Raw genomic sequence first — 18785 nt, forward strand, 5'->3', positions numbered from 1 at the left:
GAGTAATTAAAGATTAGGTGAAGAGTCTCTATTATTCCATTACTGAAGTGTTCTGGGCCACAAAACAATCTGACCCCTTTATTTCTTAAGGGGTCTATTTATAGATTTTTAAGTATGCTAGTTCCTAAGGAAGAGTAGTCACTTACGCATTTTTACACTTCTGGATTAATATCTTGGTAACAAGCAACCTTAGGAATACATACTACCAACACAACTGAGTTGTGGCAAATTACGAAGACACTGCAACCCACAAAATTCGATCAAACTAGTGGGAAAAGTGGAGTGGCTCCTCTAAGATATTAAATGCATTATACTGCTTATTTTTTCCCTGTCACAACAGAATTTCCCTAGTTGTTACAGGTTTTCATTTTGACCAGCTGATCTGTTCCTTAGCAGATAATGAAACCATTTTTATTCATCAAACATATAAATATGGATGACAAAACCAGCTCCTAAGTTTTTATGCTTGTAACTACTTTTAGCTTACCAGCTGGTCCTTCAGGGAAACTGTGAAATAGTTTGATACAGTAATAAATTATATTGTCTACACTAATGACTTACTATGTTTTATAAATACACATACTTAACACATGGAATATAATCTACTGTATTAATAAAACAAAAATACTTAGCTCTGTATGTTTTCTTTATCACAGCAGGAAATCAGACTGAAAAGTAAGAATGAGAATTCATACCCGCACTAAGAATTTGCTCTCCGTTTTGTCCATGGTATCTGATTTTTGTTGGTGGTGCACTATGTCCCATTCGGCTTCTCAATATACGTCCTGTACCACCAGGTCCATCAAAAATCCACACCTGCCTCCCCCAAAAAAGCAGAATAACAAAGCTGATAAACATTGCCCTGCCAGTAATCACACCTCTTGGCAGTGGAACAGGCTTAGCTGGGAACTGATGCAGCAAACTTCACACATTGGCTTTCGTCCTTGATCCTAAAAACCCAAAGGTTTCCACCACGGCAGCTGATTGTTTCTTGATGTTCATTCTGTCCCTCCGCCTAAGGCTAATGGCATCAGGGGACACACAACATTAGGGACTTTTACCAACAGCAACTGTCCATGATCCAGAACATCACAAGATTTAAGTTAGTGCACCAGGATATAAAGTATGGTTCTGGAAAAGTGGATCCAAAGCCTTGTTCAAGGCTATCATGAAACAATAAATGAAGCAATGACATCATTATAGCAAATCCTTAAACTGCCCCACTACAGATCAACTGAGAGCCAGCAACTTCAGTAACTTGAGTTTTGTTGTATTTGTTTAATTTGAGAACTGCTACTTCAATCCAAACTAAACATTTACACTTCTGGAAGACTAGAAAAGAAAAAAACAACATACCAGCAGATAGCAGCAGCTATTCTAACTTACCCGTATAGCGTTATCAGCACCATTAGTAATAAGAAGTGGCTCTCCAGGGACAAACGACATACCAGCTATTGCTGTGGAATGGGCATCTTGCATCTGACAGATTAATTTCTTCTCTTCTAGATCCCACAAAGCAATGTGTCCAATTGGGCTACCAGCTGCCATTACTGGGTGTCCATCTGTTCAAAAAAAAAAAAAAAGTTCAAAAGGTTTGCTTACTCATCCTTATTCACTCCTCACATCTTAAAACTGATTCAAGAAAAGGCTACAATCACAATTAAAAAAAAAATTCAGATTCTAAAAATAAGGTATGTTTTAACTGAAATATTCTAGTATTTCAAACGGAAAATAAACAAAGTGCACTGATAATAAAACCAGGTTTTCATATCAGATAACAATAAATATATATAAATCTAGCAGCCAATGCTAGAAGTTTTGCTTGAAAGCGCAAGACGTATTGTACCTGTACCTTTTTTAAAAGTTACTCCATGCCCCAGATTCTCCCCAAACTTACTAGCCTTCACACTTCAGGATGTGAGAGCTACTGTATCACCATTCTATAAATTAACACTCCTTTTTTTAAATCCTCTCAAGTTTTTGGCTCAACAGCTTGCAAAAAATAAATTCCAGAAGTTGATTAGATGTTTATCAAATCATTCTAAGCAATAATTAAAATCTCAATTCACAGAATCTCTAATTTTGTTCTGTTTGCTCTATTGTGTCCAATATTAAGGAGATAAACACATCATACTAACTCCTAAAACCATACTACAAATATTCAAGTAAGTTTTAAAGCTTGTCATATCAAGATAACATTCCACCAAATATCCTGCATAACTGGTAACTAATCTTTTTGCTCCAACAAAAGAAAAACACAGTTTCCAATTTGTAATTGCACACATCACAGATAACTAAATCAGACAGGTGTACGGTCTTCTTTCTCAGTGAAGCTTCACACATATGGAAATATGCCAGGTTTATTTTAATTTAAATGAAGAGCACTTTACTCAGACTAAAATGGGTGCACAAGTTTGAAACAACCAGGTTATATTTACACTAAACTTCCTAACTGCAAAGACAAGAGAGAGATTAGAGAACATCTGAAAGCCACACATTCAAACAGGCAATTGAAGTTATTTAACTTTATTAACATTTTGAGTTAAATGGCTGACAGAAAAAGGCACACTTTCCACTTCTCAGATGTGTTTCCATCAGTCTCTACAGTAACATTCTTCCTCAACAGGGTTTATATCAATCTATATTCTGTTAAGATTTGCAAGGTTTTTCTATTCAAATGAGTGATTAGATTCAGTATCAGAAGCTCTGTAGGCAGCATAAATATTAAAGTAACTAGATTTAGTAATTATATGCTCATTTATTAAATACATGCTCATTATATTCACAGCTTTTTTTTAATCTAAACAGTGTTTCCCCAATGCCATCCAATCAGTAGTCACCCAACTACTAACCTTCTAACTTTGTTTTGGAGAGGGCAGACACTCCTGAGGAGTAGGTTTAAATACTAACTTACAGTGTGCTGATTACTCTGCGCTGATAACTGTGTACTGTGTTAGCTCTTGGCATACTGTAAACATAAACCATCTTACTTTCACTTGAAAAAGAGAATACTGTATGTCACAATTCCTGTGCAGAGTTAGTACAGAAGGAATCGCTACAAAACAGCCAGTATGATGAAGATGCATGATCTCCCTTACTTACTGGTAACTTTCCTAGATTATCTGCAGCCTTTGAAAACTAACTCTCAGTCCAAATTTTGATTCTGAAATGCTTTATTAAAACATTTTCCCACCTCCCATTTAGTTTTATGGATTTTTATACAAATTTTCACTAAAAATGATAAGACTTACCTGTACGAAAAGATATTGATGTGATGGGACCCCAGTCTTGATGAAATTTCATCAGAGTTTCATTAAACTTAATATTATGTACAATAATATGACCAGATACAAGACCAACTGCAACAACATCCACTGCAGGAGCCTGCAAGAAATATTGAACAGCAACTGAAATGAACACGGAAAAGCTTGTTGCTACACTACTAATACCAATACTTAGAAGACAATGTATCTAGGTCCAAGAAAAATAGTAAAGAAACAAATAAGGCATCTTGCATGAGATCTTCTATCTATATTACCTTAAATGCACAACTGATAATGAACATCCGATAAATCTAAACAAAAAATGAGATGTAAGATTTTGTGCTCAGTCAACACTGGATGAAGCAATTCTGTTTCCAGAAGCTGGAATTACTTTGAAAAACACCTCACTAAGTTTTTAGTAGTTCTGATAGACCGTTATACAACCTACCACACACTCCCATATATACATGTTTTATTCAAGACAACTGCAGACCATTTTCAAAGCTGTCATCAATGCTACCAGTAAGTTTTAATTAATTTTTGTAGGTACAAAAATATAGCAAATGCAGTTACAAAATCTTTTCCTGAATACGCAAAATCTACATTTTATTAATCTCCAAAGCAAAATAAATTTAGCAAAAAGCTACCAGTGTAAGAAGTTACACGATATGCATGCATCTCGCAAACAAACTATTTCTGTAAATTAATTACATCAGTCAGTGAATAAAGATGAACACAAAACAGCTAAGACACTAAATGCAACAGAACTAGAGGAAGGGCAAATAATAAGCCTCCGAGTCTACCTCTCTCCAGTATCTAAAATGCTCAAGAGAAGATTATTAAAATTGCCTGAGAGAATATGTGTCTTCTTCATTGCTGTAATTTTAAACAATATTTTGCCTGCTATTCTTGACGTGTAATGTAAGAAAATAGGATACCAAAAATACTAACCTGTTCAAGAGTTGTGACTGCTAAGTGCCATCCTGGAAACGAGTATAAGAGTTTGCTGGAAAACAAGCAAATAAAAATCATAAATCAATTAACCCTTGGGAAATTTACACAATAAAATGGATGTGTTTATGCACTTACACAGAGAAGTACATCAGCTTTCTGTCCTTACAAATCAGTTAAAACAAAAAAACCAAATTGTGATACTATTATGTGAGATTAATAATAAAATTTATAGTTAATTTTTATTGCGAAAGTTACTGTCATGCATTAATATCTCAAAGGTGACATAATTACATAATATGAACAGGAAGACCCATTCTATGCCAGTTGCTCCTCACGCATTTCTGCTCTGAACACACTTCTGGCTTTTTATGCTGATGTTAAGAATTCTGTCTTGGTCCAATTTCTAGTAAGAACAAATCCTTTATTTGCGGAGTAACTTCCCTAAAGGAAGACACTAACATATACTACAAGCAAACCCCATCTTGTTTCTTTCAGAAATGGTAACAGCCAACATGTGAAGCAGGACAAGGTAGTCATGAAGTACTTACTAAAGGTGAAATTATGAAAACCATATTTAAGAACAGACATGATTAAAAAAATATTCCATCACCACAGAGATAGGTTGTCATTCTTAAAAGACTGTTAGAAGTCATGTGTCAACCTCTCACTTTCCCTTCTTGACAGAGATCATCAAACTCTCCCCTCAGTTCTTCCAAGTTAGATTTTTGTCTAATGGTGCCCATACCTATCTACAAAATAATCCATGTAGAGAACAGTCCAAAATAGAAATTGCTTAACCTAGCAACATTGCTAAAATATCAGTAACAACCCCAAAAGTTTTTACACAATTAGGAGAAAAACTAAGCCATCTAAGAAGACTTTTTGTCATCTAGGATGTATCGCATCTCAGATGCTGCGACAGACATTGAAGAGATGTAAGATTACTATGAATAGACGTTTCCTTTTTTTTTATTTTGAGGTTATTCCTACTTCCTGATTTATATGCCATATAGAGCACCTCCAAAAGATTAGCATATGAAACAAAAAAATAGCAGTGATATCATTAAAGAATACCGTAGTTATGAGAATAAAACACTGAACTAGACAAGCTGAATTAACATCTATTTTCAGTATGTACATTAAAATGCAGGGAAGTTCACTGTAGCTGTAATTTCACGAGTTAGAAAAGCAGCTGATTGTGTTAGGTATGAAATACTGCCATTATGGACAGAGCTCTACTTGGACATGCACAGAGACAACTACACATCTATATGTCTCTTATTTGAGTATAAGGATCAGAAGCTAATAACTACCTCCACACTCCCTGCCAGCACCTCCTTGGACCCACAACAACCAAAAAATTAAGCTTGGAAGAAGGGAGGCAGAAGGCCTGAGCATGCATTTACTACGTTTTTAATTGTTTTCATGGGAAAGCTATGTGATTCCAAGAAATTTAAAAAAAAAAGAAAAGCCAAAAAAAACCCCCACATAATTTAAAAGAAAAAAATCCTGAACAATCCCTGCCATTTTGCAGGGAGAGTAAACAACACGCAACTTGAAAGGCGTCAGCATTCAGGGAACAGCAGCATTCTTTCTTCCTGGAGATGGACCAACTGAAAACTTCTGCCAAAGGATTCAGTAAAAGATTCCATGTTCAAAACCTACTGTACTTAAAAGTATTATTAGTTACATATGAAACTACTTGGAGCATGAAGTATATCCAAGTTATTAAGAATCTTACTTGGATCTTATATTCCATAGCTGCAAGCTCCCTTGTTCACTCCCAAGTAGAATTTTATTCAAATAGGTGCTGGGATGCAGAACTGCAGAAACTGCGAAAGTGGCCTTATCAAAATCCACTTGAAGATACTCCTCTGTGAAAAAGTAAGAAGTAATGTTAGCGTTGCTATCCCTACAAAACTGCAGGCTTGTCATCCCTTGGCAAATGTAAAGGCAGAACTGATGTTTACTCTGTGCAAATCCCATAACTGGTGTTTCTTGCATTAAAGGATTACCTTTAGTGTAACAGGACAGGCTAAACTTGTTTACGTTGTAACATCTGTTGGCTTGAAGGTATATTTTTTCCCTATAAGCCTACCTAGCACAACAATGCTGGCAAAACTGTAGTGATTTATATCTTTCTGAAGGATTCCTGCTCCTGCCTGAGCAAAACACCTCATCTGATTAGCATGCCTTTTGTTTGTTATAGCAACTTCTAATCTCTAAAGCCTGTCTGTGGCCACTTTTGAGACCTAGCATCCAAGGAATGACACTGGTCATGCCAAAGAGAATGCTCTCTAAAGGAAAAATTTCAGGGCACTGAAGGAGGATTTCATAAGTCACTTTACAATGACATGAGAAGATGATGACGCAATCAAAAGATTATTTGTAAGAATTCAGTCTTATCCAGGCTGGTAAATATGAAGGAACTACAGGATTTCAGAGATGGTGCCAAAGCTGCTGTACCACAGTCTTTACCAGCAAATGGAACACTAAAATGCTATTTCCATATAAGCACGTCTCTTCACACCTAAATGGAACCTTACTGGGTCTCTGCATGTGATGCAGGATCCATTCATGAAAAATTAATGCAGGATCAGAATTTCAGTTACCATTTAAGTACCACTGTCATTTACAGACTTTTCTTTTTTTTTTAAGAATAAACTGCTTTTGAACATGTGCTTTAAAACCCCACTTCTTAAAAAATTACTGAATGTTTAACAATGCTATCCTATAAAGCAGTAACAAAAATAAAGTGCCTCTCACCTTCTGACTGTACATTCCAAACAATAAGAACATTGTCAACATCCACAGAGATTACATGATCACCAAAAGGCTGGAGAAGGTGTATCCTTGCCTTGTGACCTTCATAGGTATGAACCACCTATAATTTCAAAATAGAAGTGTTTTCAATATAAGCTGTTCAGGTAGCATATCATGTTAACATGATACTTTAGGACACCTAACACGTCAGCAACAAGTTTAAATAAAATACATGGAAAGGCCACACAACTTTAAGTGGAAGATACATAATTTTTTCTGATATTTATAACCGCTGGCAAAAATATTTTAACTAAGTATTTTTAATTATTTGGCTTAATTTGACTTCATTTAAAAAATAAATTGTTAATTCACATAAATTATCTTTAAATAACTACTTAATTACTAATATATTAAACACAAGACAGCCATTACAGAATTTGCTCTTTTTATTCCTTCTTCTACAGTTTTTGTTCCTCTACAACATCTATAGAAACAGATGTTTGTAGAAAATTAACTGTCTTGGAAACACAAATGCTACACAACTGTTTTGTACTACTAAGCAATGAGTAAACTAATAAAAACCTCTTTGTTCCTGGCAAAAGCATGGAGAATATTGTCGTATGAAGCAAATATCAACATGCGGTCTGCTGCCAAACATGTAATGTCTTGTGGCAAAGCATTACCTGTTAATCAAACAGAAGAAAAGTTGAACAAGTTTCAGGTTCATAACAAAAAGAGAAAGCCTGACGGTGTATGTACTTAGCACACTGCCCCACCAAGAAAGTTTTCCTGTTGAGCATTCTGTTGAATTTCTTAGAGAAACACACACATTTCAGATGAATGCAAGTATTACCACGGGTAACAGCACACCAGTACCAAACATCAGATTGATATATCACAAGGTGGTTCTTTTGAAAAACATTTAATAATAAATTACTGCATTATCACTCTAAGTTAAGGCACACGTTAGCTTTGCCATAGATTATAAAGTATTTAAGTCAACATAACACTTCTGCAGATTGCCAGAACCCCACAGCCCACTGGACTAGAAACATGGCTGATAAGTCAGTCTCAGCATTAGCCACTCCTGTTAGGTTAAGCCATTCTGCAGACCTGGAAGCTAGTGACCCACTCCAGCACCCGTTTCCTGATTACAGCTAAAGACACCACGAATTTACTGCTCTAAGAATACATCTCACTCCCCACCTTGTGACTGGCTCAGAAAGAGTATCTACTGTTGTGATTTGCTACTTTACTAATTCAAACGAAAAACACATCAAAGCTCCAGACCACACTGAGAAGCGGCTGGTGTGGTCCCAAATGGCAGAAAACTGAAGCAGTACTTTAGCGAAAAATACTCTCAATCTAGGGAAACACAAGAATGAAAGTCACAGCACTTAATGATTGTACAGAAAAACGCCAGATCAAAACGCAGACACTGTGGGACTGCACCTACGATATAAACTTACATGATCACACAGCAGCCTTCCTTACAATGATGCTTTGCATCTGAATTATTATCAGACACAAAGAATCCTGTACCTCTTGCTGTACTGCAGCACAGCTTCAATGCAAAGAACTAAACTAAGAAATAAGGTTGCACTTTATGAGAGTTTTCATTTGTTTGAACGTATGAGATACCTTCCCAAAGTGCCTCTGAAGTGATCTATGCCTACAATCACGTTACAGATACTGGTACTCCACATGACCTCTATATAAGTCTGCTTAGGCCAAGACAGTTTTAGGCACACCCCAGTCAAAAAGTTAAGAGCACCAACCACATAACATCAATAAACCAGCAACACTGCAGAGGGGCACACCATTTATCTTTTCAATCAAAATTTTGTATGTAAACATCAAAATTTCTCAAAAAACTTAAATGATTATGTCTGTGTGAAGATGTAGCCCACTGAAAAGGATTTCACAGAATATGCAATGCTTTTATGATTTTGTAAACTGAAAACAGAAGTTACATTAATGTGTTTACTGCTGTAACTATTCGCTGATGAACTTAGAAATCTACTCCTGGTTGTGTGAGTTATTTATTCTCAAGTTAACAGCTGCTCTCTTAATGAATAATATTTTGCTTATGAGGCCTGTGCAAAAACTCTGTGATAAAGAGAAGTAAAAAACCTTTTCAAGATAGCGTGCATCTCACTGGAGAAGTAAAAAACCTTTTCAAGATAGCGTGCATCTCACTGAATCATCTAAGTGTTGGTTGTAAGGAACATCTGGAAATCACAGAATAGAATCATAGAATCAGAATGCTTTGGGTTGGAAGGGACCTTAAAGATCATCTATTTCCAACCGCCCTGCCATGGGCAGGGACACCTTCCACCAGACCAGGTTGCTCAAAGCCCCGTCCAACCTGGTCTTGAACCCTTCCAGGGAGGGGGCAGCCACAGCTGCTCTGGGCACCCTGTGCCAGGGTCTCACTGTCCTCACAGTAAAGAACTTCTGCCTCATCTCTAATCTAAACCTACCCTCTTTCAGTTTAAACCTGTTGTCCCTCCTTCTATCTACACTCCCTGATAAAGAGTTGCTGTCCGTCTTTCCTGGAGGCCCCTTTAAGTACTGGAAGGCCACTACGAGGTCTCCCTGGAGCCTTCTCTTCTCCAGGCTGACCCCCAACTCTCTCAGCCTGTCCTCATAAAGGAGGCGCTCCAGCCTCCTGATCATCTTCATGGCCCTCCTCTGGATCCTCTCAAGCAGGTCTGTGCCCTTCTTATGTTGTGGGCCCCAGAACTGGACACAGCACAGCAGGTGGGGTCTCAGAAGAACAGGGTAGAGGGGGAAAATCCCCTCCCTCGACTTGCTGGCCACACTTCTCTTCATGCAGCCCAGGATATGGTGGGCTTTCTGGGCTATGAGTGCACATTGCTGGCTCACAGTCAGTTTTCCAACCACCAATACTCCCAAGTCCTCCTCTGCAGGGCTGCTCTCAATCCACTCATTGCCCAGCCTGTATTTGTGCTTGGGATTGCCTTGACCCATGTGTGGGACCTTGCGCTTGGCCTTGTTGAACTTCATGAGGCTTGCACAGGCTCTCAAGCCTGTCAAGATCCCTATGGACAGCATCATTGAGTTCACCCTCTCACCCAGCTCCTCTCAAAACTGGATTATCGTATTAGATCAGGTTAACTGCAGCTATGCTGAACTGAGTCTTGAAAACTTCTGGGGAAGGAGATCACCCAAGTTCTACACTGTATTGCAGTTTCCTCTTAGTCAGAGCCATTTTTCCTAACCTCCACTGTGACCCTCACATGCTACAACCTGTGACTTTTGACCCTCATTACTCTGTCTGCCACAAATTCAGCTCTGCCATCTTCGTAACTGCCCTTCAGGTAACAGGTTGCCTCTACGTCGCCCTATAACTTTTCCTTTGCAAGACAAAACAGATACAGTTACTTCAATGCCTCTTCTCATACTGTGTGCTGTAAGCCCTTGACATTCTCCAGTTCCTCAGCATCCCTCCTGAGAAAGGGGAGCAGTGGGAAGGGGAGAACCACACTAACTGGATACTGCAGTCCAGCTTACCAGCACAAAGCACAGGAGAATAACAGCCTTCCCCGATCTAATGGCTGCGTTCCTAATGTAGCTCAGTACATAGCTTGCCTTACTCACAGTTACCGCATTGTTGGTCCGTGTTCAACCTGGCACCAGCACAGTCCCAGCTCCTTTTCAGCGGGATGCTATGCACCCAGTCAGTTCCCAGCTTGTTCTGTCCCAGGTGCAGGATTCTGCACTTGCCCTCACCGAACTTGGCAAGGTTTCTGTTGGCCCACGCCTAGCATTTTGCAACACCTCCCTGGACTGAAACTCTGCCATTTTGGGTGTCAGCAACTCCTCCTAACATAGTAACGTCGGCAAATTTTTACTAAGAGTGCACACCGCCTCATCACTCTGGCTGTTGGTGAAGGTGCTGAACAACATGGGCCCTGCTGTTGACACCTAGGGTGCTACGCTTTGTTACCAACTGCCAACTGGATATCAAGCCATTGATTTACATCCTTTATATCCAGCAGTCCAGCCAATTTTTAACATTCCCTGAACACCTTTAGTCCCATCCACACCTGCTCTGCTCCTGGATTTATTGTAACGCAGCCTTCTAGCAACCATGTTGTTGTTTTCAACAAAAGAAGGGATCTGGAATTAACAGCTTTATTCACCGCTCACTCCTTAAGGCCTAGGGGTGTTCTTGGAAGAACAAGGTAACAAGGACAGAAGGTTCACAAGGTATATCCCTAAGAGAATGGAGTTACAGTTGCAACATCAATCTTATTTTCAAATTGATATCATGTATTTCTGAGACTCCTTTCAACATATTTCAGTATAAATATCAGTACATACAATTAACTTTCCATTTTTGAGTTAAGAATCAAGTGTCAATGTCAGATGTGTTAAAGAAAAAAACACAACCAGGAATGAACAATCTGTGCGTACTTACTCACAGCAACAATACCGAGCTTCTGCACCTGCAATGAAAATGTTCAGAAGGCATGTTTAATGTCTGGTTGCAATTAATTTTCTATAAACAGAAATTCAAAATTCTAGGAACCAACTGAAATGAGACAAGGAATTTGCATGCCTCACAAGACAGAAAAATTATTCATCTTAGTTTACAACAGTATCTACAGGAAAACCCACAGGCAACTGGTCAATAGGAAGGGGACAATATATTTGCCAAAGACAACCATTCAGCAACAGTAAGTTGTGCTTCTTGATATACTTTACCCAAATCCACAGCAAACTAAGCACACTTTTAAGACACTTTGCAGAGCTTGGCCAATTTTGTTTTCATATCACCTCTGCTTCTACTTTATTTCCACTACAACCACACTATCCTACTATCTATCTCTGTTCACACAGAAGTTGATTCAGTTACAGACATCTTTGCTCAGTGATGACCATTACTACTTTAGATCAAAGCCTGTGGAGAAGATTGACAGGAGTGAACACCAAAAGAGCACCGTAAGGGCACAGGAAGACCTGTACTGCCTGCACTCTGCTGTTCACTGTAACCACTGGATTCAGTTCTGGTCTGTTTCTGTTTCTATAGGCTGAAAATGCTTTTATCGTACAGCAAGAAGTGACTCAGTATCACAGGCTCTCATCTTGCAGAACTGAATTATGCTCATGTTTCCACACAGGTAAAATTTTAACGTGGCCTAATGGATTGACCCCCGCCCCCCCCCCCCTCCCCCCCGGAAATTGCAGCCTTCAAGCGTTATTCAAACTGCTGGTGAGCTCTGCTTTATTTAGCAACGAAGGAAAAGCTTCAGCCTTTGGGTGCTCCCCTGCCCGACGGATGGGCTGCGCTGCACCCGCCAGCGCACACAGAAACCTGCCAGGGCTGCCCAGAGGGCTAAACAAGCCCGTTCTGCCCTGACGGACCTGCACCCTCCCGCCGGCGAGGCAGCCCCGCTTGCCGCCGAGGCCTGCTACCCGGCCGCCGCAGGCCCTCCCTCCTCACACGCTCCCGCCTCACGACAGCGAGGCCGGGGGAGGGAAGGGAAGGGGGAAGGGAGAGGCGGCGGCCCGGCCCTGCCCGGCGCGGGCCCGGCCTCCGCAAGGCCCAGCGGCGGCCGGCAGCGAGGCGGGCCGCCCGGCAGAGGAGTTAAGAAGAGACCGGGGAGCAGCGCGGGGGGCCGGAGGGGGGGGCCGCGTACTCACGTTGTAGGTGTGGACGCTGCGCCCGACGGCAGCGGCCAGGTAGAACTGGCGGTGGCGGCCGTGGTAGCGCAGGGCGTGCGGAACGGGACCGCTGAAGCGGCCGAGCGCGCGGAACCCGGCGAACAACCCGCCGCCCTCATGCGCCATGGCGCCCGCACGCACGCGCCCGCCCGCCACGCAGGAAGCGTGTCCGTGTGTCCGTGTGTCCCCCGTTCCCCCTCCCCCTGCTTCCGCCCGGCACTCCTCCCCCCACCCCTACCCCGGCGTGCGCCGCCCAAAGCGGTCCCCGCCGCCGCCCCAGTTCCGCCGCAGAGGCGGCACCGCGCTCGGGCGGCCGGGACGCTGCCCCGTGGCCGCGCCCGGGGCGCGGGGGTGCGCGGCGAGGCGCGGAGGGGAGCGTCGGCGCCGCCAGCGCTGCAGGCGCGGTGCCAGGCGCCCTCCCCCGCGGCACGCAGGGGGCCGCCCCCCGCGAGCGCCCCCCACAAACACTCCCCACAGCCTTTTTTTTTTTTTTTTTTTTTTTTTTTAATAATAAATTATCTATACTATAAAAATAACCCGCAAGATGATTGCGTTGCGATGACTGCACGGCGGACAATAAATATTCGGCAAAGTCCGGTGGTATTGGGGGGCGGCGGAAAAAAAAAAAATGCCACCCGCCACCTATCCCAAATTCATGTAGCTTCTCCACACCGCCATCAGCTCCCCGGCCTTGCTCTCGTCGCACGGGCCCGGCCTCGCCTCCCCGGCGGCGCCCGGCCACCACCGCACACGCCTCGGCCTCCCACCGCCGGCCGCGGCGGAGCGCCCGCCGCTCTCCGCCGGTGTCCCCGCGGCGGGGCCGCCCCGCCGCCCCGGGCCCGCCCCCGCCGGGGGCGGCCGGTAGCCTGGGCAGTGCCGCCGCAGGACGGAGAGGGTGCTCCGCCACAGCGGCGGCCGCTCGCCGCAGCCCCACGCCCGCTCCAGGACGCACTCCAGCAGCCGGCCCGCCCGCTCCGCCCGCCGGGAGCCCTGCGGGCAGACGGCCGGTCACGACCGTGGGACGCGGTCTCGGACCCGCCGCAGCCCTTATCCCCCAGCCCCCGCTTTCCCCTCCGCGCCTCCCCTCGCATTCTCAAAGAAAAAGGTCGCCCACCCATCACTTCTCCCCTCTCGCTCCCCATCCCCGCCTCCCGCCTCCTTGCCTCCGATTCCCCCCCACCTTTTTTTCCCCTCTCCCCCCTCTTTTTCCCTTCTCCCCACTCCCCCACCTCCTTTTCCCCTCATTCCCCCCTTTTCCCCCTCTTTCTACCCTTTCCCCCCTTCTTCGCCCCTCCGCCCCCCACCCCCCCACTCCTTTTTTTTTTTTTTTTTTTCATGTTAAGGGAATGCCACCTAGCCGCCGGGGGATGCGTGCACCCGGGCGAACCTCGGACTGCTGCGGGCCCGCCGGCTGGGAAGGCGCATCCTCGCAGGTGTGAAAATCGAGTTGTAGCTCCTGGAGGGAAACAACAACAGCGGGATGCTCATTAAAGCCACGGCCCCTGGCGTCGCCGTCGCCGGCTGCCAGCCCGCCGCGGACACCCCGTTATCAGACGTCCCTACCGCACCGGCGGCTCGTCGCTCCCCAACCCCACCACCCCTCCCCGGGGCCGCGCCGGGAGTCGGGGGCGGTGTTGGGGGGCAGCCGGCTCTGGGCTGGGCTGGGCTGGGCTGGGCTGGGCTGGGCTGGGCTGGGCTGGGCTGCTCCGCCCGAGGCAGCGGCGGGGCTGCTCTCACGCCGCACCGCTCCGAAAGCCGCCGTCTGATCTTCCCGCTCAGCGCCGGCGGCGCGTTTGAACCATCCGCGTAGCTGCTGAACCACTTATCACCTTTGCAACCGTGACACCATCTTCAGCGTCGGTGAAGCATTACACAAAACGACTTTCAGTCCTACGGGTCTGCAAGGCGCCGGGAAGAGTGGGGTAGCGCTCTGGCAGCAACCGCCCGGGCTCCTGCTCTCCGTCCCTGCCAGTCCCAGCTTCAGCAAAGCACATTTTAGGAAGGTCGCCGGAGGAGAGTAGGACATAACTTCCCCGTCCTGTTTCACAGGCACTGGTTTGCTAAACTAGCCAACTCCCGGCTTGCTAATCGAGATTTTCAGTAAGTAGCTGCCGGCGGTCAAGGGTAAAAACGTGGAGGCAGTGCCGTCCCGACAGTTTCCCTCCGATGCCACCAGAGAAACCACCAACCTCTTTTTTAAAGGTCATGTTTGGATCCAAAACGTTTAGGAGATCCTCTTGTATCTCGTCGTGGTTACAGATGCTGAAATTGTAGGTGGATCCCCGCAGTAGGTCGGCGATCTGAAGAAAGATGATCAAGCCACAAAAGACTGTGTAAGAAAAAGCCAAAGGTTAATTCTTCCGCACCGCTACGTGACCCGACAAGGCACGGAGGACGGCTGAAGAAAGGGATGCCGGTGCTTCGGGAGCACTAAAAAAACTGGTTGGTTACCCTTGTGATTATCCATGGTGTCTTTACACGTTGTTTTTCTCCTGCTGGGCTTCAGATCGTTGCTGGCTTCATATATGTACCTGTACGCCTACGGAAATGAAGGTTTCCAATTCCATAACCGGGGCTCATTTGGAAGTCTCATGCACCTCTTTCCAGAACTGTAAATAATAATTATTCAGACTTGAAGTTGTGTCACTGATTCGAAAAGAAAACCGGGATAATGAATATTAATCAAACGCCGCATCCAAACCCAAGACAAAATAAAACAAAAAACTCCCCAACAACCAATCTTGCATGAAACAAGTGTGGATAGCCCTCCCCGTAACTGCCACCTCCGGCGTGGACTATTGCATTAACACGCGATTTTCTCTCAAAAGAGAGACGAAATTCTTCAGGGCACCTGCAGATGGACCGCGCGGGGATGGAAGCTCACACCCTCCATCCTGAGATCGCAGGGGCATCTCTAGTGCGTTGTTTTAAAGCGCTAGCGCGGGAGTGGGTTGAGGGTACCGGTCGTTTCCCTGTGCCCCCTACAAGTTTATTTTCTCTCGAAGGTGAACGTTTTACCTCACAAACCGCTTTCCCCGGGGAGCCCCTTTGCTCGCCCAGGCTCCGGGGACCACACTTGCTTTTCCGTGGGTACAGCCTAGCTGACAGGGCAGTCGGCTGCCCCGGGCACTGGCGACAGGGATGCCCCGGGGTGCCGGGGGCCAGGCTGGCGAGAAGCGCCGTGGCTCCGCTGCCTCCCTCGCCCCGAATTGTGTCCCCCGGAGCCCTTTCTCGGCGGGCGGCCGGCACCGACGCCCCCGCCGCGGTCCTCACCAGGGGTTCCCTGGTCCCGCGAAAGCGGTTCACGGAAAGCCCCGGCCGGGGCGGCGAAGCCCTCGGGACGCGGCGGGGCAGGGGTGCGGGGGGTGGCACTGCAGAGCCGCGCCGAGCCGAGCCCAGCCGAGCCGCACCTAGCCGCGCTTCCCATACCGCCGCGGGCACGGCTGAGGACGCTTTAAGCCCAGCCTCATCTCCGTTTCAGAGAAAGTTCCTGTTCGCTTTCAGGGAATGCTTCTCCGGCATGAGTCATTAGGGAAACCCGGGAGGACTGCCACTGGCGCGGAAGAAAGGGCTTTTTTTTGGCCAGGTGAGCGGAGGACGAGCCAGAGCGGATTAGTCAATACTGCGTGCCTGTCCGCTTGAGTGGGTTCTCCCCTGCCCGCCTCCCGGATTTCTCCCTTCTCTCTGACTTTTCGTCTTCCCGTCCGTCATCCGGCAGCCTGGCCGGTGCTGCCTGCCGCCCGGCCCGGGGCTCGGAGCGGGGCGGCGGGAGGCGCCGGGCCCCGGCCGGGGAGTTGCGGAGCGGAGCGGGGCGCGACGCTCCCCGGGATGCGCCGCTAACAGCTCCCGGTCTCTGCTTCGAAGTGTGGCAGCAGCCTTGTGACTCTCTCTGTGTGCATATAGATCTGGTTCTAGTCAGAACCAACGTTTTAAAGTCGACGGTTTAAGAGCTATTGCGCTAATCTGAGATGCAGTGGCAGAGCAGGTGAGCTGAGCTTTAGCCGAGCTCCGGCAGCCCTTAGCACTTCAGAGAGTCTTGTCAGGGCGCTTCCCTTCATCACTCTGTGTTGCCAAACAAACCAACACAACCTCAGTTTCCTAGAGGATGTCTTGTTCTCATATTCCAGAAACTGTTGAGGTTTCCTTAATTTGCAAAGTCCTGTGCCTTCATCTTTCTCCGTTTTGTTTTTTTTTGGTGGTTTTGTTTGTTTGTTTTGATTTGTTTTGTTTTGTTTTGTTTTGTTTTGTTTTGCAGAAGTTGTTAATAGGCTTCATAAAATCTGGCAAGTTAATAAAAAGACAATTCCTCCAGATAGCTTTCTGTTTCTCGCTTTACGACTGCATAGACAGAGGTGCACCCCAGCACAAATTAAGTCATTTTATGTGAGTTCTATCGTATTCCTGAAAACCAGCAGCATAACTGATGAAAAGCCTGCTCCTGTCATGAACTCAGTGTAATACTGATCTAAGGAAGGAATTCAGGACCAGGAACAACTTACTTTTTACTTTGGATTGTTCATTTGTCTTTACTGAATGGGACACAACAACCCTGTGAATAGTTAAATAAAGGTGTTTATTTGTCCTTACTAGACAGGACATGGTAATTCTGTGTATAGGTAAAGGATACAACTTGTTTTAAGGCAAATAACACTGGGTTGAGATTATTTTCCATCACTGATAATACACACATGCTTTTATTTCCGAAGTTGTGTCTCTGAAGTCAGCAGTAGAATAAAGTTGGCAATATAATCAGATCAGCAAATGAAAAATGTGTTTTTTAAAGGAAGCAGAAATGTATATGGCTGTAAAAGACAATTTGCCTCTCAAAACATGCTTGTAAGTTCAAATGAGAGATTGGTAAGAAAAAAGAAATTCACTTTTTTTTTTTTTTTTTTTTTTTAATCATGTTTTTGTATGTGAAAAGTTCTGTGAATAAACAGTATCCACAATTTGTCAGTCAACAATTTTGGTAGTCTCTAATTTCCACCCAGTAGTAACCTCAGAAATAGAAAATGATGATGAATAAGTTTTAAGGTTCATTTTCTATTTTAACTTCTTCAGATATACAGGTTCAAGTACTGACATATGTGCCAGAAAGGCAGGGAGGGGGAAAAAGGAATTTAGAAAATCTGTCTGTTTTTATAACTATAACAATTCAAAACCTTTTTCACTTGCTCCAGCCATAAGAATGCTGTGGTCTCACCTCTGACAGCTGCTTTTGACCTGAGAAGCTGGCCAAATTTGAAGGATTTGGAAGTGGTTTCCATTAAGAGAAATAGCTCGTGACAAGAGGCGTTTTACTGATGGAATTTTATACTTACAGAACATCTACTTTACTCCCTGCTGCCTGGTTGTCTTGAAGACCTCACATTTGTGACCCTGCTTGAGCAGCAGAAAGATGAGATTGAGAAATAGCTGTTGCTATTTCGCTGAAAGTGGAGATAGTATCTGTGTGGGTGGGACTGCTGCCAGCCCTCACCGGGAGAGGAAGAATTGAAGCCAAGAAGTAGTCACTGACTTTGGTAGACATTTCTGATCAATATTATTATATTACTGGCATTATAATTTGTCAGTTTGACTTGTATTTGCTGAGCCAATTTTTTATTCTTACATCCTGGTACACGTAGCTGAAAGGCAAATCTTATAAGGTTTTTTTGTTGTTTTTTTTTTTTTTTTTTATTTATTGTGCACATGAGCAATATATTCCTTCCTAAAATAATCTTCACTACTATGGAAGAGCTGTCATATCCAGGATGTTTGACATAATTATACTTAGGATATGTAGGATTTGGGAATTTCTTAAATTATGAAATTACGTACTTGGAAAGGAGAGGTGGGGGCGGGCAGTGATTACCTGAGGGAAGCTGGGGAGGTGGGAAGGAAGTGTGGTGGTGGCTGAGGACGTGTGGTGTATGTCACAGCCTCAGTGCCCAGCACAGGTTGCCCTGGGGCGAGGCAGATGCACACAGCCTGTTTGTGACATGCTCACCCTTCCCAGCAGCTGCACCGGCAGGAGATCTTCCATCTGCCTGGGAAAACACTGCTCAGGTTTCCATTTTCATGGATCAGGCTGTGGCTACAAAGCCTGATGGGTGTTCATTTTCTGTGAAA

General features: G+C 44.7%; 1 protein-coding gene across 1 annotated transcript in view; it reads right to left on the reverse strand.

Moving 5' to 3' along the window:
• Positions 1–12856, reverse strand: part of WDR36 (WD repeat domain 36) — a 34732-nt gene extending 21876 nt beyond the window's left edge. Inside the window, exons 1-9 of the mRNA XM_042787752.1 lie at positions 12654–12856; positions 11428–11455; positions 7563–7663; positions 6984–7101; positions 5959–6091; positions 4215–4269; positions 3252–3384; positions 1387–1562; positions 696–816 (exon numbers count right to left, since the gene is read on the reverse strand). Of these exons, the coding sequence (XP_042643686.1) occupies positions 696–816; positions 1387–1562; positions 3252–3384; positions 4215–4269; positions 5959–6091; positions 6984–7101; positions 7563–7663; positions 11428–11455; positions 12654–12800 (1012 nt within the window). The 5' untranslated portion in view covers positions 12801–12856. The remainder of the gene's footprint in view (positions 1–695; positions 817–1386; positions 1563–3251; positions 3385–4214; positions 4270–5958; positions 6092–6983; positions 7102–7562; positions 7664–11427; positions 11456–12653) is intronic.
• Positions 12857–18785: the final 5929 nt, after the last annotated feature.

The sequence above is a fragment of the Tyto alba genome, unplaced genomic scaffold (assembly GCF_018691265.1).
Source record: "Tyto alba isolate M040663 unplaced genomic scaffold, T.alba_DEE_v4.0 Super-Scaffold_13, whole genome shotgun sequence".
In the NCBI taxonomy this organism is placed as follows: Eukaryota; Metazoa; Chordata; class Aves; order Strigiformes; family Tytonidae; genus Tyto; species Tyto alba.